The following is a 21,894-nucleotide window of genomic DNA, read 5'->3' as shown; positions in this document are numbered from 1 at the left end:
GTGGCTGAACAATGCACCTCAGGGCGTGCAATCAGACCTCGTGACAGCCCAGCCCGGCTGGGAGCCAAGTCTCTCAGGCTAAATTAAATTAATAAAACAGCAGGCGATGCTGGTCCCCCACTGTCTTCCCACAAAATCACAGAGGCGTATAAAAAAGCATCTCCGTGTGCTGCGATGCGCTCCTCTGTCTCTGGCAATCACGTCTGGCTGTGAGAGTCTAACAGAAGGTGGGGAGAGGGGCCAGGTGAACGTGTTTCACAGGCCACAGACCTTCTCACACGCACGCTCAGCACAGTCTCCAAAGGGACAGTCAGGCTAAGTGTGATAAGCCGAACAGAGACGGAGAGCGTACAGCTGCACCCACGTGCAGTCCCATGCCCATTCAGTCGTGCCCGACTCTCTGAGGCCCCATGGACTGTAGCCCGCCAGGCTCCTCTGTCCATGGGATTCTCTAGGCGAGAATCCCGCAGTGGCCTGCCATTCCCTTCTCCAGGGCATCTTCCCCATCCGGGCCTCCTGCACTGCAGGCAGATTCTTTACCATCTGAGCCACCAGGGATCCAGGAAGCACAGTGAGGTCACAGCGCATGCATCTGGTCACCGGAACCAGAAGAGGGCGGGAGAGGGGGCATGTCACAAGAGAGGGGTGAAGTGGAACCTGGTTATTACTTCTTTTGTGCCAAACCAGGGTTAGACTAGCAGATGGGGGCCTGACGCTACGTACCACAACAGTCCTTACAGCTAGAAGGGGACTGAGCTCAACACAGAGGATTAACTGACCCACCCACGCAAGGGGCACGGGATGATTTAGAGACCAGGAAACTGTGTCCAGCAAGAAGGGAGATGTCCAACTATACAAGGCATACTTCCCGGAAATGGACCGACTATGTCCTGTCTGTGTATCAAATGTGTATGCCCTTCAACATCCTTAACCTGTTTGGCTCAATTTTACTTCTCAAAGCTGCTACAGGTGTAAAATTGTTTCCGTCCTTTTTCAAGGGCTTTTTCAAAAGTGTTGGTGTTCTTCTGATGACTAACTTACATACCTCACATATAAATGTTTGCTTTGTTTTAATTACCTAACTACCCCCTGCCCCCTTGGACTGCAAGGAGATCAAACCAGTCTATCCTAAAGGAAATTAGTCCTGAATATTCATTGGAAGGACTGATGTTGAAGCTGAAACTCCAATCCTTTGGCCACCTGATGCGAAGAACTGACTCATTGGAAAAGACTCTGATGCTGGGAAAGACTGAAGGCGGGAGGAGAAGGGGACAGTAGAGGATGAGATGGTTGGATGGCATCACCAACTCGATGGACATGAGTCTGAGTAAACTCTGGGAGTTGGTGATGGACAGGGAGGCCTGGGGTGTTGCAGTTCACGGGGTCACAAAGAGGCGGACACAACTGAGCCACTGGACTGAACTGAGGTCAAAAAAAGTGAAACTGGGCACTTCTCTGGAGGTCCAGTGATTAGGACTCCGTCTTACAATGCAGGGGATACGGGTTCAGTCCCAGCTCCGGGAACTAGGATCCCACATGCTGCCACAAGTACTGAAGCCTGTGCACCCTGGAGCTGGTGCTCCACGAGAAGGGAAACCATTGCAGTATAAAGCCTGCACATCTCAAGTAGAGAGGAGCCCCCGCTCTCTGCAACTAGGGAAAGCCCACATGCAACAAGGAAGGCTCAGCACAGCCACACAGAAATGAATTAAAATAAAATTTTTTAAAAAAGGATGAAGGACAGTAGTCCTTCCCGCAGTGAGTTGGCCTCCTCTCCAACAGAAAGGACTGGGTGCTCTACATTCCTTCATATGGAGCAGCCGCCATGCTAGGCTGGCTAATCAACTTTGTTTTTATTGACCAAATAATTTCACGTACATGAAAATAGGCACTGCGCTTCAGGGGTTGTCTGTCACCAAAAAAAAAAAAAAAGAAGATATCACATTAAATTCAAGATTCAGATAAACAGGAGTAAATTGTTTAGCATATGTATACCTCACGCTCAAATGAAAACCTGTTTCGCTGAAGTTCAGGTTTCACCAGCTGCCGTGTGTTTCACCTGCCAGGGGTAAATAGGACAGAAGGCGAGGATGACGAAGCTCTGGCACTTCGTAAGGAGACTGCGAACAGCGTAGCCTGAGTTGGTGTCGGAAGACTCCCACATATTGATGATATTCTGAAAGCTGAAACCACCTACTGTCAGCCCCAAACTTTCATTCCACCCTATCCTTCAGGTATGGGCTCAGTAGCTTTAGTCGTGTCCGACTCTTTCAGACCCCGTGGACTGTAGCCCACCAGGCTCCTCTGTCTACAGGATTCTAGTAAGAATTGAATCTCCAGTCTATGTCTGATGCAGGATGCAGCATGCTTGGGGCTGGTGCATGGGGATGACCCAGAGAGATGTTATGGGGAGGGAGGTGGGAGGGGGGTTCATGTTTGGGAACGCATGTAAGAATTAAAGATATTAAAAAAAAAAAAAAAAGATCAACATCAAAAAAAAAAAAAGAGTACTGGAGTGGGTTACCGCGCCCTCCTGCAGGGAACTTCCAGGGATTGAACCTACGTCGCTTGAGTCTCCTGCATTGGCAGGTAAATTCTTCACCAGTAGCACCGCCTGGAAAGCCATCCCTCAGGTATACGTTGTACACTATTCTGAGAGACTTCCCTGGTTGTCCAGTGGTTAACACTTCACCTTCCCATGGAGAGGGTGTGCGTTCAATCCCTGATCTGGGAGTTAAGATCCCAGATGCCTCTTAGCCAAAAACCAAACCAGAAAACAGAAACAATACTGTAACAAAAAGCAAACCAGAAGCCAGAAACAACATTGTTACAAACTCAATAAAGACTTTAAAATGGTCCACATTAAAAAAAAAAAAAACTGTATCATTTAGCCAAGTTTTTTTTCTTTTTATTTACTCCCTCAATGAACTGTATCCTTACATGATACAGAATCAACCATAAAGGAAACTTACTGGCTAATAAGTCCTTGGTAGGTTAAAAAAAAGTATTTTTCCCCACTGTAAAGTTGTATCTCAAAGGGAAGAGAAATAGCTGTAAAGGCCAAAAAAATTAATCATGGGATATTCTCAGAGGTACATGATGGTGTTACACCTCAGTCGTGATTAACATTTTCTGAGATTTTCTTCATTCCTTCTCTTAAGTAATGAAAAGCTGGGAACACATCATTTGTTTTCTCTTAAGTAATGAAAAGCTGGGAACCTTGCCAAAAAGTTATCTGACAGATGCTATCTGATCATTTCAGTGACTTCCATCATTTTTCACATCTTGGTAATCAGACTTCAGAGGCCGAATTCATGCAGAGTCTGGTGGGCTGCTGCTACAAAACTAGACCCCAGAAATAAATTAAGCAGAAAACGCTAGCAAGCCTGGGGACACGGGGTGTCCTGAGGGTCTCACCTGAGGCTTGGTTTTCAGGAATCCACGGTTTCTTATTTTGTGCTTCATTTCAACTCATCTTTTCACTTCTGCTCCACACACTGAATTACCTGCAGGGAGCCATTCTTGATTTCCTCTTGAGAAGATTAACTTCTGGCAAATCTTCTGGAGTTTGGAGGGAAAAAAAAAAAAAAACAACCCTGCAGGTTCTATCTCATTAGTTACTCATACTTGAATTAAACCATGATAATGTTCTCAAAGAAAACCAAGGCCACAGAAAGGGCAGACTTATTTTTAAATGTTTGCTGACTATGATAATAGTTGAGATTTGTCCAATCGGACCTCCAATGACTTGAGACATGAACCCACCTGGCCTGGGTACATAAGGATGTCTTGGGATTCCCTTGTGGCTCAGCTGGTAAAGAATCTGCCTGTAATGTGGGAGACCTGCGTTCAATCCCTGGGTGGGGAAGATCCCCTGGAGAAGGGAAAGGCTACCCACTCCAGTATTCTGGCCTGGAGAATTCCATGGAATGTATAGTCCACGGGGTTGCGGAAGTCGGACACGACTGAGCAACTTTCACTTTCACTTTCTAATTATATTAATTTGTGTCTTTGACATACCAGCAAAGTCACAACAAGAAAATCTCAGCTTTCCAGAATTTGGTGCATATTCGGCCCAAAGGATTATTCTTCATGATAGTAACGGATTCGCAGGACATGCAAACTCAATCCCAAATCAGCCTAGACAGGAAAAAAGATGCTACTTATATCGATTTTTTTTTTTTGCCTTTTCATTGATACTGTTTAAAAAAAATAAAAGAAAAAGAAAACTGACCGCCAAACAATTGATGCATTCAAACTGTGGTGTGGGAGAAGACTCTTGAGAGTCCGTTGGACAGTAAGGACATTAAACCAGTCCATCCTAAAGAAAATCAACCCTGACTATTCATTGGAAAGACTGATGCTGAGACTGAAGCTCCAATCCTTTGGCCACCTGATGTGAAGAGGTGACTCACTGGAAAGACCCTGATGCTGGGAAAGATTGAGGGCGGGAGAAGGGGATGACAGAGGATGGGACGGTTAGATGGCATCACCGACTCAGTGGGCTTGGATTTGAGCAAACTCTGGGAGATAGTTCAGGACAGAGGAGCCTGGCATGCTGCAGTCCAAGGGGTCACAGAGAGTCTAACATGACTTAGCGACTGAATAACAACAAGAATATAGACACTCGGGTGTGAGGGGGGAAGACCAGTGAATCAGACAGATATTCAGAGCTGCTCATCGCTGCTCTCAGGACCAGACCAAAAGGAACATCCGTTCTCACACAAAACTCCCTCATTCATGAGAACTAGGCGTGACAGATAGTTTTCATCCTGAGACACACTCATAACCAAGGGCGGTCACTCCTGTTCTAAGGCATCGGGAGGTCATCAAGGGCAGCGGTTTCCAACATTCTAGGCACCAGACACCAGTTTCGTGCAAGACAGTTCTTCCACGGACCAGGGTGTGCAGATGGGTTTGGGATGATTCAAGCATGTTACATTTATCAATCCCTGGGTCATGAAGATACCCTGGAGGAAGAAATGGCAACCCATGCCAGTATTCTTGCCTGGGAAATCCCATGAACAGAGGAGCCTGGAAGGCTACAGTCCACGGGGCAGCAAAGAGTCGGACATGACTGAGTGACTTCACTTTCAGTATCCACCTGAAAAGACACTAGGAGGGTGTGTGTACGAGAGACACGCGGCCTGAACAATCAAGTCTAGGACTCCTTTTCTCTACAGTAACGATCAAAGTGGGAGAAGGCAATGGCACCCCACTCCAGTACTCCTGCCTGGAAAATCCCATGGACGGAGGAGCCTGGTAGGCTGCAGTCCATGGGGTCGCTGAGGGTCGGACACGACTGAGCCAGTTCACTTTCACTTTTCACTTTCACGCACTGGAGAAGGAAATGGCAACCCACTCCAGTGTTCTTGCCTGGAGAATCCCAGGGACGGGGGAGCCTGGTGGGCTGCCGTCTCTGGGGTCACACAGAGTCGGACACGACTGAAGTGACTTAGCAGTACCAGTAGCAGCAACGATCAAAGTGAGGTCTACGGGTGCGCTGATTGGCTGCTTGAAAGCCAAGAGAAGGATTTCTTCCAGAACAGGCCATTGTGGACACAGAGCGGGGAGGAGAGGTTGGAACAAAGGGGAAGAGACTCATTGAAACAGACACATTACCATATGTAAAATAGATGTGTGCTCAGCTGCTCACTCATGTCCGACTCTCTGCGACCCCATGGACTGTAGCCCACCAGGCTCCCCTGTCCATGGGATTGTCCAGGCAAGAATACTGGATTAGGTAGCCTCTCCCTTCTCCAGGGGATCTTCCTGACCCAGCAACTGAATCCGGGTCTCCCACGTTGTTTATTGTCTGAGCCTCCAGGGTAAGATAGCCAGTGGAAATTTGACGGATGACACAGGGAACTCTGTGACAACCTACAGGGAGGTGGGCTGGGAGGTGGAAAGGAGCTTCACGACAGCAGACGTACATACACCTGTGGCCGATTCATGTCAACGTATGGCAGAAACCAGCACAATGTCATAACGCGATGATCCTCCCATTAGAAATAAATAAATAGTAAAATAAAAACTACCATCATCTTTGAATTAGAAACTGTCAAACGTGAGAATGGGGTGAGGGTCCTAAGACCAGCTATTAACAAACGCTTCATAAAACTGGAGAGGGAGGCGGGGGTGTTTCTCCCCCTGGTCGCAAGACTGTGAAGCTGTTATCTTTGCAAAGTGGATGTTTTTGTTCCCAGAGAAGCAGAAAGAAGTTTTTCACGCTAATAAACAGGCCATATCTGAAGTGTTTTTCATGATCCCTTCCTGTACATCTAGACGTTGAAAGGTACAATATTGTAATTGGCCTCCAATTAAAATAAATAATTTTTTTTTAAAAACAAAAGGTTTTCTCTCCTCTCCCCTCCTGCCCTTTCATTTGTTTCTTGCTTCTAAGTCTGAAGTTGAAAGGTTTACAGCCTGTTCTAAAAGAAAGATGGCTATTTTGGATTAGTATTAATTTGGCTCGGTTAAATAAATATTCATCTGCAAATTAAATGCTTTCAGTCAACCCAGTTCAGTCCCTCACTCGTGTCTGACTCTTTGTGACCCATGGACTGCAGCACGCCAGGCCTCCCTGTCCATCACCAAGTCCCGAAGTTTACCCAAACTCATGTCCATCGAGTCGGTGATGCCATCCAGCCATCTCATCCTCTGTTGTGCCCTTTTCCTCCCACCTTCAACTTTTCCCAGCATCAGGGTCTTTTCAAATGAGTTGGTTCTTCACATCAGGTGGCCAATGTATTGGAGATTCAGCTTCAGTCTTTCCAGTAGGTTTTAAATAAAATCCATACTAGTGACAGGAATATTGAAAACTAAAGTAAGCAAAGCTGTTTTGGCCTGAGCATACTGTTTCCAAATTAGATTTTATGTGTATAAATGTATAATTTAGTATCTATAAAATCTGTATGAACATACACTTCTGTGAATTATGGCTGCATGTATATATATTTTATGTTTATAATACATAATGATCCCACCTATCTATTGTGACAACTCTAAGGATAAAAGCAGTATATAACCAATAGTAAATTATGGTTCACTTATCCTTTGCAGGAATAAATATTTTATTTAAAAAAATATTTTAATGGGCCAATACTTGACTTGTGTGTATTTTATTTCAAGCATTTAGTTCTTCCAAGATTTATAAATTTGGATCATAAAAACAGTTACAGTTCTGGCAAACAATTTTACGGAGTTTTTTTGTAGATAAACACATGGATCAGTACATGCATGCTCGGTCACTCACTCATGCCTGACTCTTTTGTGACCCCATGGACTGTAGCCTGCCAGGCTCCTCTGTCCGTGGGATGTCCCAGGCAAGAATACTGGAGTAGGGTGCCATTTCCTCCTCCAGGGGATCTTCCCAACACAGGGACTGAACCCATGCTTCCTGCATTGGCAGGCAGATTCTTTACCACTGAGCCACCTGGGAACCCCTAAATACCTGGATACTATTTTAAAATCCATAATTCCCGATTCTGGGATAAAAGTATGCCAGCAGTTGAAACACAGTGGTTTATTGTGACAAAAAGCACTAATCTGGAAATAATCACAGCACTAAAAAAAACACTAAACAACAGAACTGCCTCACAACATTTTCCAGGATCAAACAGAAAACCAAAGATTTTTGATGTAGTCAGTCTAAAAGATTTTTAGAATATTACTGACTTTCATTTACTTTAATGCAAAATACTATTGAAATTAATAATAAAATGTATTCTAAGTTCTAAAAAAGAGAATGAAGAAACAAAGGTTGATTCAGTGGCAAAGAATCTGCCTCCAATACAGAAGATGCATGTTCAGTCCCTGAGTGGGGAAGATCCTCTGGAGAAGGAAATGGCACCCCACTCCAGTATTCTGGCCTGGAGAATCCCATGGACAGAGGAGCCTAGCGGGCTTATAATCCACAAGATCACAGAGTCAGACACAACTGAGCAACTAAGCCACCACCGACTGCTCACAAGTAGAACATGGGTTTGCTGCTGCTGCTAAGTCACTTCAGTCATGTCCAACTCTGTGTGACCCCATAGACGGCAGCCCACCAGGCTCCACCGTCCCTGGGATTCTCCAGGCAAGAACACTGGAGTGGGTTGCCATTTCCTTCTCCAATGCATGAAAGTGAAAAGTGAAAGGGAAGTCGCTCAGTCGTGTCTGACTCTTCGCAACCCTATGGACCGGAGCCTACCAGGCTCCTCTGTCCATGGGATCTTCCAGGCAAGAGTACTGGAGTGGGGTGCCATTGCCTTCTCTGGAACATGGGTTTAGGGAGGTCCAAAGGGAGTTCCATAGGCTTCCCTGGTGGCTCAGACAGTAAAGTGTCCGCCTACTATGCGGGAGACTCAGGTTCGATCCCTGGGTCGGGAAGATCCTCTTGGAGAAGAAAATGGCAACCCACTCCAGTACTCTTGCCTGGAAAATCCCATGGACAGAGGAGCCTGGTAGGCTACAGTCTACGGGGTCACGAAGAGTCGGACATGACTGAGTGACTTCAGTTTCACTTTCACTTTCTTTCAAAGGGAGGTCCAAAGTATATATTGGGCTTCCCTGATAGCTCAGTTGGTAAAGAATCTGCCTGCAATGTAGGAGACCCCAGTTCGATTCCTGGGTCAGGAAGTTTCCCTGGAGAAGGGATAGGCTACCTCACTCCAGTATTCTTGGGCTTCCCTGCTAGCTCAGCTGGTAAAGAATCCACCCACAGTGTGGGAGACCTGGGTTAGATCCCTGGGTTGGGAAGATCCCCTGGAGAAGGGAAAGGCTACCCACTCCAGTATTCTGGCCTGGAGAATTCCATGGACTGTACAGTCCATGGGGTTGCAAAGAGTCAGACACGACTGAGCGACTTTAGAAGAAAGTATATTCAGTGACACCAGTTACTACAAAAATAGCCTCATGCACGTGGGAAATGACAAAGGCTTGAGGTAAAGCAGTGCCGAGAGGGAACTGAACCAGATTCAGATCTGGAATAAATGACTGGATTCGGAGGACAGGAAAAGGAGAATTGTATTTCCTAATTAGGCACACAAGGCATTGGACTGCCTTGCAACGTATTCAAGTAAACTTGTGTTCATCAGAAATCTCGCCTATGCACTCTTCTCCAGGGCTGTGGCAGGAAGTCATCACTAACTCAGTGGCTTCACACAAGCCAAATTTATTATCTTACAGTTCTGAAGGCTAAAAGTCCAAGACGGGTTTCACTAGGCCAACGTGAAGATGTCTGCAAGAATCCAGTACCTTCCCGAAGCTCAGGTAAGAACCCTGGAGGAGCCCACAGTCCTTGACTCCCAGCCCCTTCCGCCACCTTCAAAGCCAGCCTGGGCTGGTCCAGAGCTTCTCACACTACCCCCCTGCCCACCTCCTCCACCTGTCAGAACCCCTGGGATGACACTGGATCAGTCTGAATAATCTACTTTGTGTCAGTAGATGGGGAGCCTTAATTCCATCTGCAGCGTTGCCACGGAAAGCCACAAGTTCAGAGACTCCAGGAACTACAATGGAGGCATCTATGAGGAGTAGGCTTCTTATTCTGCCTTCTACAGTGTGCGTGCAGGCTAAGTCCCTTTGGTCGTGTCCGACTCTTTTGCAATGCTATGGACTGTAGCCCTCCAGGCTCCTCTGTCCATGGGAATTCTCCAGGCAAGAATACTGGACCGGGTTACCATGCCCTCCTCCTTCAGGGGATCTTCCGGACCCAGGGATCGAACCTGCGTCTCTTACGTCTCCTGCATTGCCAGGTGGGTTCTTTACCACGAGCGCCACCGGGGCAGCCCGCCTTCTACAGCAGTGGTCCCCAACCTTTTTGGCACCTGGGATGGGTTTCATGAAAGATAATTTTTCCACAGACCTGCGGCAGGTGTCAGGGGGATGGTTTGAGGATGAATCAAGCATATTACATTTTATTTCTTTATTTCCATTATTATTACATCCTCTCTGTGCTGGCTTCCCTGGTGGCTCAGACGGTGATGAATCCGCCTGCAAGGTGGGAGATTTGGGTTCGATCCCTGACTCGGGAAGATCCCCTGGAGAAGGGCATGGCAACCCACTCCAGTATTCTGGCCTGAAGAATCCCATGGACAGAGGAGCCTGGTGAGCTCAGTCCAGGGGGCGGCAAAGAGTCACACACGGCTGAAAGGGGTAGCTGTGGTGCTTGGACATCGGATTTGACGCTCCACAGCGCAAAGGCCAGAACATGAAGCTGGGGATTTCCAATACAATGAAAGGGCCTGAGAAGTGTCTCAGGGATGAATCTTCAGGGTGGAGAAGAAGACATGTCTGTGAAGAAAAGAAAGAAAAAGCAGGTGGAGGAGAAAAGGCATCCTGAAGAGGATCGCAAAAGTAAGACATGGGTGAGGGGAAAGGTGCGAGCAAAGGTCTCTGACTGGACATTAAGCTATGCCTGAGAAACTCTTGACATGTTGAAATAGTGTACAAACAGCCCCAGAGGTAACAGGCTTAATTCTGACCACAGCAAAGACATACAAAACATTGCTATTTCTGCTGGATAATGTACATTGTATAAAACATGGCAAACATATATACATGATTTCATATTTCTGTCCACGTTTGAATCTCGTCTGAAACCCTCTACCCATAAATGGAGTGTCAGACTGAAGAGAGCTATTCTAAGTAAGAATTTTCCATGGATTGTTATGGCTGGATGCAGTGAACTTGAAATTAAAAAAAAAAAAAATCTCCTTGGTGGTTTCATTTACATTAATGCGGTGCATTCCTGTGAAATGTCTGTATCTAATGATGAATGATCAACCCTTCTTAACTCTAACAAAAAAAAATTTATCATGGAAGGACCACGTTAGTGGTAGTTTGTGTTAGCATGACTTTGGAGAGTAATCTTTGGTCATTCTGTAAGTTTGTTTTCATCTCCCTTTCATTAAGTCTTAAAATATTCAATTAATTTGATAATACTCTTTAAGATGCAGTCTACACACAGACACACACACACAGACACACACAACACACACACACACACACACGGCTTCCCTGATAGCTCAGCAGGAAAGAATCCACCTGCCCAGGCAGGAGACACGGTTTGGATCCCTGGTTTGGGAAGATCCCCTGGAGAAGGCAACCCACTTCAGTATTCTTGCCTGGGAAGTCCCATGAACAGAGGAGCCTGTTGGGCTACAGTTCACGGGGTCACAGAGAGTCAGACACGACTGAAGCAAGTAAGCAGAATGACAAAGGTAAATCTTCTGGCCTATTCAGGAAGGATTTCAGTAGGAGACAGGGCAGAGACGGCTGTCAGAGAGTCAGTGAGGCGCTTCTGGAGAGAGGCCCTAAGTCTGAGCTGGGACGTGGTGAACCAACTAGGAGCGGATCATACAAGACCCTAAGAAATGGGAGAGGAGAGTGGACATAGTTCTGAGGTTTTGAGATGGGCCAGTGGCGAAGTAAGCAATTCAAACTGGAAAAAAGAGGAAGTAGAGCTCTGGGGAGACACTGACCAGCCAGGTGGCCACTGGAAGACTCACAGAGCTTAAGGGGAGGACTGGAGAAGAGGGAGGTTTGAAAGTGAGGTTAGCTGCTGAGATGCAAGTGCTTATAGCAGAGACACACCTTTTTTTTTTGCTTTCTTTATTGCCTCCCAAAATACTCCTCTATTTTCCCTCATGTTAAACTTTTTATTTTGTATTGAGGTATAGCTGATTAATGGGCTTCCCTGGTGGCTCAGAGGTTAAAGCATCTGCCTCCAATGCAGGAGACCCGGGTTCGATCCCTGGGTCGGGAAGATCCCCTGGAGAAGGAAATGGCAATCCACTCCAGTATTCTTGTCTGGAGAATCCCATGGATGGAGAAACCTAGTAGGTTACAGTCCACGGGGTCGCAAAGAGTCAGACACGACTGAGTGACTTCACCTTCACCTTGATAGCTGATTAACAGTCTTGTCATAATTTCAGACAGACAGCAAAGGGACTCAGCCATACACGGACATGGATCCATTCTCCCCAAAACTCCCCTCCCATCCAGGCTGCCACATGACACTTAGCAGAGTTCCCTGTGCTGTCCAGCAGGTCCTTGCTGGTTCTCCATGTTAATTACAGCCGTGTGTCCATGTCCATCCCAGACTCCCTGACTGTCCCTTCCCCCATCCATTCCCCCTGGGAAGCATAAGGTTATTACAGAGTATTGAGCAGAGTTCCCTGTGCTGTCCAGCAGGTCCTTGCTGGTTCTCCATGTTAAATACAGCGATGTGTACATGTCCATCCCAGACTCCCTAACTACAGTATGGCAACCCTTATAAGCAGAATCTAAAAAGCAATGGTACAAATGAACTTATGTACAAACAAATTCAGAAACAGATTCACAAACTTAAAGAATGAACTTAAGGTTCCTACTTAAAGGGAAGGATACAGGGAAGAGATACACCCTTTTAATTTACAGGAGACCCAGCTTTGATCTGGCCAAGCCTCTGACTCTCATTAAGAGTTGAGCTTGTCCAACTTGACAGTGAGATAAAAGGGAGTGAACTGAACGTCATATATCACTGCCATCTTGTTTAAATATCACGCGTAAGGATTTTACTAGCTCATAACCAAATGTGCCCTCAGACGAGGCTAATGATGCTTCAAAAGCAGGGGGCAGGCATAAGGGAGTGTTTATATTTTAATCTGAGGCAGGACACTGGCAAGAGAGGGTAAGGATGACGTAGCCAGATAAATCACCCCGCAGTGAGCCAGGACATATAAACATTTCATCCAGGGGGACAGCAACTGAGACTGACTCGGTTGAAGTGGCATCTTGGCGAACCTCTGTACACGCTCATACGATGAGCTTCTAAATTAACTTTTGCTTGCTTCTCCTACACTTGAAATGTTTGTCATGGAGTATCATTTGCACAGATGAAGTGATTTACTCTTGTTTACCCAATACTTTCTCTTCCTTACACAACTAAAAATGTTTCCCCTTAATGTTACGCTATTGTTTAGAACTTTTATTTGCAATTTTTTACGCTTATTCTTTCAATGTTACATTGTAAAAAGTTAACATATTTTGACTCCATATGTAACTATAAACTCATTATATAAAATCAAAGATAGTTCAACAATCATGAAAAGCATAGGACAAACGGGTAGTCTCTTCTATTCCCCATGTGTGTATTGAGCTTCTGTCAAATAAATACGTTTAAGAGATAATGTATAAGTGTCCAGCACTGTGACTGGGCAATGTACAATCAATAAAGAGTTCTATTCTCCCCTGTTCAGGAGAGTGGAGATGCTGACTTGAAATTCAACATCAAAAAAACCAAGAGCGTGGCATCCGGTCCTGTAACTTCATGACAAATAGAAAGGGGTAAAGTGGAAACGGTTACAGACTTTTGTTTTTCTTGGGCTCCAAAATCAATGCAGAGGGTGACTTCAGCCATGAAATTAAGAGACGCTTGCTCCTTGGGAGGAAAGCTATGACAAACCTAGGCAGCATATTAAAAAGCAGAGACATCACTTTGCCAAAAAAGGTCTGTATAGTCAAAGCTATGGTTTTTCCAGGAGTCACGTACACATGTGAGAGTTGGATCACAAACAAGGTTAAGACAAAAAACTTTAAGTGTGTACACTTTAATGATGTCTCAAAAAATACATATATATATAAGGTTCAAATCCATACCTCTCTTTCATACAGGTAAGGGGGTTACAGGTTTTGAGGCTTTCTGGGTAGCGTGACTTAGTTTATACCCGACATGAAACTGGTCCCTGGTGCTGAGAAGCCTGGGGACCGGTGACTTAAAGGGCCTAACGCTGAAATGAAAACTAGTATAGGTGTACAATAAGAGATTGCTGACCGATGAAACTCACTCCCAGACCATCTTTTCACCTAAACACGGGTGGGAATGAATGTTAGGAGCCAAAAACACTGAGAAAGTGCAATGAAGTCATGTCATGAAGCCCCAGAGCAGCCAGATCAGATGAATAAACTGTGGAAGAAGAGGAGGAAAAACCCATGCATTTGGTAAAGCTTTCATTGCTTCAAACAATAATGTGAAGAGGGAGAGTACCAAGCACGTAAGCTCTACGTTTTCAACGGATCTGAATTCATTACCCTGCAGAGCAGGGCCAGATGTTTAAAGGGATTGTTACATGACGCAGAACTGGGTGGGGCATACCAGTTGTTACGGCGACGTGCGTGAGGAAGCCCACACTGAGTGGGTCTTTCCACGTATACATTACATCTCCTTGAATGCTGAAAATCAATGGGGAAAATTAAACAAACACTAGATGGCTATTCCTTCGGTTGCTCTAAAGTTTAGCTGTTGGTGTCAATCGCTCGCTTGTGTCCGATTCTTGGCCACCCCATGGACTGTAGCACGCCAGGCCTCCCTGTCCATCACCATCTCCCAGAGTTTGCTCAGACTCGTGTCCATTGAGTCCGTGATGCCACCCAACCATCTCATCCTCTGTCATCCCCTTCTCCTCCCACCTTCAATCTTTTCCAGCATCAGGGGCTTTTCCAATGAGTCGGCGCTTTGCATCAAGTGGCCAAAGTACTGGAGCTTCAACTTCAGCATCCGTCCTTCCAGTGAATATTCAGGACTGATTTCCTTTAGGAGGGACTGGTTTGATCTCCTTGCAGTCCAAGGGACTCTCAAGCACCATAATGTGAAAGCATCAATTCTTTGGCGCTCAGCCTTCTTTATAGTCCAGCTCTCACATGGGTACATGACTACCGGCAAAACCCTAGCTTTGACTAGATGGACCTCTGTCAGCAAAGGGATGTCTCTGCTTTTTAATATGCTGTCTAGGCTTGCCACCCCACTCCAGTACTCTTGCCTGGAAAATCCCAAGGACAGAGGAGCCTGGAAGGCTGCAGTCCATGGGGTCGCTAAGAGTCGGACACCACTGAGCGACTTCACTTTCACTTTTCACTTTCCTGCATTGGAGAAGGAAATGGCAACCCCCTCCAGTGTTCTTGCCTGGAGAATCCCAGGGACGGGGGAGCCTGGTGGGCTGCCGTCTATGGGGTCGCACAGAGTTGGACACGACTGAAGCGACTTAGCAGCAGCAGCAGGGTTGTCACAGCTTTCTTTAACAATTACTCCATGATTTTTGAAAAGAAAAACAGGAGGTAATGTGGTATATAGAATATTCTCAAGAATCTGGGGAGAAAAAAAGGATCTCTCGTCCTTGTTTTTTCATGAACTGTCAACGTGACCTTGGTCATGCATTATACTCTCCCTAGAGCACTATCTCCTGTACTTAGAATAACAAGTGTGTCTTCTCAGCATCTTAGATCACTTTCACCTTAGAGTGTGTATCATAATGAAACACTGCAAACACATTCCGTGGTTTTCACTATGGATTTTTTCTTTTGGCATCACCCAGCCTCACTTGATGGATGTCCACAATCTGCCTGATCCCGTCACCCCCGGCTTCACAGACTCACACTCCTGGTTGACGAAGATTCACTGCTCCTGTCTGACCACAATCAGTCCGTCAGCCTTTCACCCGAATGGCCCCACACAGACAGCCAGCTGAACTATTCTATGGCCCTGATTTTCTGCCGTTTTATATGGCCACAGTTTAAGTGATAGGGCAGCTTAGCATGATCCCAGACTGTTTTCTTTTCTTAAATCTTCACACACCCCATCTACCCTGCTCTATCACTGCAGCCAAAGTTAGGAGGGAGAAGATTTGAATTGCATGACTTTCTGATCCAGGGGTGAATACTAACAGTTTTCCAGATCTCATTGATTCCTTCTGGTGAATTCAAATATATTTCAATCACCTGTTGTTTTATTAAGTAGAAAATTCATCAACCGCCACCCCACCCCGACCGCCCAATCTACCAGCCATTGTCTTCCCAGACCTAACTCAACAAGAAAAAAACATCCAGGCAAAGGATGCTGTGAATACAAAGCAAGTTCATAGAATGTACCCAGCACAGAAGAACAGAAATACAGCCTTACTGAGTTAGACGATCTTCATCATATTTTCCATATAAGCAGAACTTTGTTTAGAATTATTTTATTGTTTTGGATGACTGTTGTCTCAACTATAAATTGGCGCTTGCCAAGAGCATTTGCCAGGACCTCCCTGGTGTCTCAGATGGTAAAGAATCCACCTGCAATGCAGGAGACCCGGGTTTGATCCCTGGGTCGGGAGGATCCCCTGGAGGAGGAAACGGCAAACCACTCCAGTATTCTTGCCTGGAGAATCCCATGGACAGAGGAGCCTGGTTGGGCTACAGTCCAAGGGGCTGCAAAGAGTCAGACATGACTGAGCGACTTCACTTTCCTTCACTTTTTCTGTGGAGACTGAACCCTGTGCTTTGCAGCTGTTGAGCTTAAATGCCCCGAGGGGCGGAGTGAGGCACTCTGTGCTCCAGGGAATCTGGTGGGACAGGGCTCTAGATAGTTAGATATGTTCAGGAGGTGATTTCAGGATCTTTTCACATCTAGAGCAGCACTAAACCCCTTCCTGCTGACATCAGCTCCTCTGACTGGCAGGAAACCTCTTATAAAATGAGTGCTTCCTTGCATAAACTCCCCCCTTCACCAAACTCTTATATATGCACCTCCCCTCACTGCCTCTCAGGAGCAGGCTCTCAGAACTATTGAGGTGCTTTCTCCCAGGCTGCAGTCTTCATATTGTCCCAAATAAAACTTAACTCACAACTATTACATTGGGCATCTGTTTTTAGTTAGCCGTTGGTACTCTTGCCTGGAAAATCCCATGGACGGAAGAGCCTGGTGGGCTGCAGTCCATGGGGTCACTGAGGGTCGGACACAACTGAGCCACTTCACTTTCACTTTTCACTTTCATGCATTGGAGAAGGAGGTGGTAACCCACGCCAGTGTTCTTGCCTGAAGAATCCCAGGGACGGGGGAGCCTGGTGGGCTGCCGTCTCTGGGGTCGCACAGAATCGGACACGACTGAAGCGACTTAGCAGCAGCAGCAGCGGCGGCAGAGGGATACTGGCAGAAAATATTTGGTTAGAAAACTCACATGATAAAATTCTACATTAAAATGATCTCCTATTTCCTGCAACAGCACTGAAGTGGCTGGTCCTTTTCCTTTCCTGTGTTCCTGGAATGCACATTTTGGGCGTTTGTGAAACTTTTACCAGACCCACTCCGACAATTCACATTTTAGGATAACAGGACTAGACTTATCAATAGAAAGATCCTGCCAGACCTTCTCCCATAAGATACATTTTGAGATATCAGGATTAGTCAGAAGGTTTTCAGGAAGGAGAAACTGTCCTCAAGCAGGATACACTGTTGTTCCATAATCCTTAGTACAGAGTTTAAACTGAGCGGTTTGTTGTGTAGTCATCAGTTCCGGCTTAAAGAGAAAAAAAAAAGAAACCCTTTATATGACTAACACTAAGGAATGCAGAGGGAAAAAAAAAAAAGATGTTTGTCCTTTCCTCCTCCTTGAGAATCCCAGACCCCTATCTCCTCCTCTGGGATCCTGGACTTCTTTTATCAATCTGCCTAGGAATTGACTCTCTCACAGCTACACATATACATTCAGTTCACTTCAGGTCAGTCGCTCAGTCATGTCCCACTCTTTGCAATCCATTGAATCCCAGCACGCCACGCCTCCCTGTCCATCAACATCTCCCGGAGTTCACTCAGACTCACGTCCATTGAGTCAGTGATGCCATCCAGCCATCTCATCCTGTGTCGTCCCCTTCTCCTCCTGCCCCCAATCCCTCCCAGCATCAGAGTCTTTTCCAAGGCGTCAACTCTTCACATGAGGTGGCCAAAGTACTGGAGTTTCAGCTTCAGCATCAGTTCTTCCAATGAACCCCCAGGACTGATCTCCTTTAGAATGGACTGGTTGGATCTCCTTGCAGTCCAAGGGACTCTCAAGAGTCTTCTCCAACACCACAGTTCAAAAGCATCAATTCTTTAGCACTCAGCCTTCTTCACAGTCCAACTCTCACATCAATACATGACCACTAGAAAAACCATAGCCTTGAGTAGACAGACCTTTGTTGGCAAACTAATGTCTCTGCTTTTTAAAATGCTATCTAGCTTGGTCATAACTTTCCTTCCAAGGAGTAAGCGTCTTTTAATTTCATGGCTGCAATCACCATCTGCAGTGATTTTGGAGCCCCCCAAAATAAAGTCTGACATTGTTTCCACTGTTTCCCCATCTATTTCCCATGACGTGATGGGACCAGATGCCATGATCTTCGTTTTCTGAATGTTGAGCTTTAAGCCAACTGTTTCACTCTCCTCTTTCACTTTCATCAAGAGGCTTTTGAGTTCCTCTTCACTTTCTGCCATAAGGGTGGTGTCATCTGCATATCTGAGGTTATTGATATTTCTCCTGGCAGTCTTGATTCCAGCTTGTGATTCTTCCAGCCCAATATTTCTCATGATGTATTCTGCACATAAGTTAAATAAGCAGGGTGACAATATACAGCCTTGACGTACTCCTTTTCCTATCTGGAACCAGTCTGTTGTTCCATGTCCAGTTCTAACTGTTGCTTCCTGACCTGCATACAGGTTTCTCAAGAGGCAGGTCAGGTGGTCTGATATTCCCATCTCTTTCAGAATTTTCCACAGTTTATTGTGATCCACACAGTCAAAGGCTTTGGCATAGTTAATGAAGCAGAAAGAGATGTTTTTCTGGAACTCTCTTGCTTTTTCCATGATCCAGCAGATGTTGGCAATTTGATCTCTGGTTCCTCTGCCTTTTCTAAAACCAGCTTGAACATCTGGAAGTTTCACTGTTCACGTACTGCTGAAGCCTGGCCTGGAGAATTTTGAGCATTACTTTACTAGCGTGTGAGATGAGTGCAATTGTGCGGTAGTTTGAGCATTCTTTGGCATTGCCTTTCTTTGGGATTGGAATGAAAACTGACCTTTTCCAGTCCTGTGGCCACTGCTGAGTTTTCCAAATTTGCTGGCATATTGAGTGCAGCACTTTTACAGCATCATCTTTCAGGATTTGAAACAGCTCAACTGGAATTCCATGACCTCCACTAGCTTTGTTCGTAGTGATGCTTTCTAAGGCTCACTTGACTTCATATTCCAGGATGTCTGGCTCTAGGTGAGTGATCACACCATCATGATTATCTTGGTTGTGAAGCTCTTTTTTGTACACAAAACAGGCTCCACGGCTCACATGTGCACTCCAAATTCACACGCTCACCTCACTCGTAACAGAGGAGTCCCACGTGCTGGAGAAGAGCAGATGAAATGCTTACTGAAGAGATGACGTGAGTCTAGGCTTGGCTTCGAGACCATCCAAACTGGAGGGGAGGGTATAGTGAAACGAGAGGGGGCTGGGAGCACGTGTGTTGTAGCTGAGGGATGGGAAGTTTATTATACTCTTTGATTTAAACAAATATTTATTTATCTGGCCGAGTCTGGTCTTAGTGGCGTTGTGGGAGCTTTTGTTGCAGTGCACCAACTCTACTGTGTGTGGGCTTAGCAGCTGTGGCACATGGGCTTAGCTGCTCCCTGGCACGTGCCATCTCAGTTCCCCTGCCAGGAATCGAGCCCACAGCCCCTGCACTGGGTGGCGGATTATGAACCACTGGACTACCGGGGGTGTCCCCACAAATGGCTATTTCTGTGTGTGTGTAGCTTGAAGCTGTGTGCTGGCCTGGATGTGTAAGGGCGGCTGGACAACAACGTTATGATACTATTTTCTTAACTTTTGTATTTATCTAAAATGTTTCATGATAAAATTAAAAAAAAAAAGGTAAATATGCTTCACACTATGCCTTTATTGCTCTTATACCCAAATTCAATCACATCTTCCTGACTTGAGTCAGCCTTGTATGTGTTATTTACACAGTCGTGTCCGACTCCTCGTGACCCTATGGACTGTACTCCAGCAGGCTCCTCTGTCCATGGGCTGCCCCAGGCGAGAATACCGGAGTGGGTTGCCGTTCCCTTCTCCAGGGGATCTTCCTGACCCAGGGATGGAACCTGGGTCACCTGCATTGCAGATAGATGCTTCCTGGTCTGAGCCACCAGGGAAGCCCTTTACAGCTCTTATACCTAAACTCAATCATGTGTTCCTGTCTTGAGTCAGCTGACTTGAGCTTGGCGTATTGGTGATTTCCGTTTCTGCTTTCTGGCTCTTTCTAAAACACTAAAGTGTTGTTGAATCGTTTCACATTTGCACAATGATTACCTGTCATGGGTTAGTTACTGTCGTAAAAACTGTGTCTAGAATAACCGATAGGACACAACTTGAGCCCACAAACAGCTCACAGCTGTGCAGGTTCTCACAGGTAGGCAGGTGTGCACACAAGTGGGCAGGTGTGAGCGGGTGTCAAGTGTGCTTGGCTTGCAGTCCATGACAGGGTCATGGTGCTTTGTAACTAGGGGTGGAGTGGGGTGTGAGAACTCAGTAGAGGGGACGTGACATCTGAGTAAGTAGGTATCTAGTGACATCATTCTAGCTGGATGGAGATTCTAGACCAAGGGTCGAGAGATGTCACCTACGTCTGTAAGCAGATGTCGACTATAAGTCTATGAAAGTGAAAAGCGAAAGTGAAGTCGCTCAGTCGTGTCCGACTCTTTGCAACCCCACAGACTGGAGCCTACCAGGCTCTTCCGTCCATGGGATTTTCCAGGCAAGAATACTGGAGTGGGTTGCCATTTCCTTCTCCAGGGGATCTTCCTGACTCAGGGATAGAACCTGGGTCTCCTGCACTGCAGACGGACGCTTTCCCATCTGAACCACCAGGGAAGCCTATAAGTCTACAGGAAACAACTATAAGTGACCTAGGAAATGTTGTCTATTTTGGATGCTATGAACTGGCATTCATCATTCTACCTATTAAAAAAAAAGGATCAAGAAAACTGAAGAATTATCGTAGGCACAAGGCCATCATCACATTAATAATCTGCAGTATCTCAAAACAGAGTTAATTAGAAACATTTCTTCTTCTCCTTAAATTCTTCACTTTCTTGATTTTGTTAAAAGTCCTGCCCTTCCTTTCTTGATAGTCAACGCTTACTGCTCTGAATAACTTGGAACTTTTGATACAAGATTTTTTTTAATTGTTTATTTTAATTGGAGGCTAATTAGTTTGCAATGCTGTAGTGGTTTTTGCCATACTTGACAGGAATCCACGGGTGTGCATGTGTCCCCCATCCTGAACCCCCCTCCCACCTCCCTCCCCATCCCATCCCTCTGGGTTGTCCCAGTGCACCAGCCCCAAGCACCCTGTCTCATGCATCGAACCTGCACTGGCGATCTGTTTCACATAAGGTAATATACATGTTTCAAGGTTATTCTCTCAAATCATCCCACCCTCGCCTTCTCCAAGAGAGTCCAAAAGTCTATTCTGTACATCTGTGTCTCTTTTGCTATCTTGCACACAGGGTCATCATTACCATCTTTCTAAATTCCATATATATGTGTTAGTATACTGTATTGGTGTTTTTCTTTCTGACTTACTTCACTCTGTATAATAGGTTCCAGTTTCATCCACCTCATTAGAACTAATTCAAGTGTATTCTTTTTAATGGCTGAGAAATATTCCATTGTGTATAGGTACCACTGCTTTCTCATCCATTCGTCTGCTGATGGACATTGCTTCCATGTCCTGGCTATTGTAAGCAGTGTTGCAGTGAACACTGGGGTACCCGTGTCTCTTTCAATTCTGGCTTCTCGCCAGATATTTTGTATCAAAAGGACACTGCAGACTTCTCCTTGAAAGTCCCAAGTAGAGGTTAATTATGAACAGTGATGGCAAGTTGTATTCCCAGATGCTCCATTATTTTCTGACCACACGTGAACTGTGGTGCATCGCAGGGCATAAAGTACAGTAAACAGACAAGGATGCCCTGCTGCACCGTCTGGTATCGGCATTCTGTCCTCCTCACGGGCAGTTGCCACGACGTCTGATAATAACATAAGAATTTTGCACTTCCCTGGCGGCTCAGCGGTAAAGAATCCA

At 45.8% G+C, this 21,894-nt stretch overlaps 1 protein-coding gene and 1 non-coding gene across 9 annotated transcripts in view; one reads left to right on the top strand and one right to left on the bottom strand.

The window, feature by feature from the left end:
• LOC138929709 (uncharacterized) overlaps positions 1–21,894 on the bottom strand; it is a 329,162-nt gene that overhangs the window by 207,788 nt on the left and 99,480 nt on the right. For 3 of the 8 annotated variants that reach the window (XM_070289692.1, XM_070289691.1, XM_070289697.1), the window contains exon 7: positions 3,418–3,561. The exons of the other annotated variants lie outside the window; for them this stretch is intronic. In XM_070289692.1, coding sequence (XP_070145793.1) covers positions 3,418–3,465 — 48 coding nt within the window. In that variant the 5' untranslated portion in view covers positions 3,466–3,561. The remainder of the gene's footprint in view (positions 1–3,417; positions 3,562–21,894) is intronic. 8 annotated transcript variants of the gene reach the window in all.
• Positions 11,681–11,752, top strand: TRNAW-CCA (transfer RNA tryptophan (anticodon CCA)). Its single transcript has one exon. It is a non-coding gene; the product is annotated as a tRNA-Trp (tRNA).

The sequence above is a fragment of the Ovis canadensis genome, chromosome X (assembly GCF_042477335.2).
Source record: "Ovis canadensis isolate MfBH-ARS-UI-01 breed Bighorn chromosome X, ARS-UI_OviCan_v2, whole genome shotgun sequence".
NCBI classification, from domain to species: Eukaryota; Metazoa; Chordata; class Mammalia; order Artiodactyla; family Bovidae; genus Ovis; species Ovis canadensis.
The sequence above is the reverse complement of the archived record's forward strand: the minus strand, read 5'-3'. Positions and strand labels throughout refer to the sequence as shown.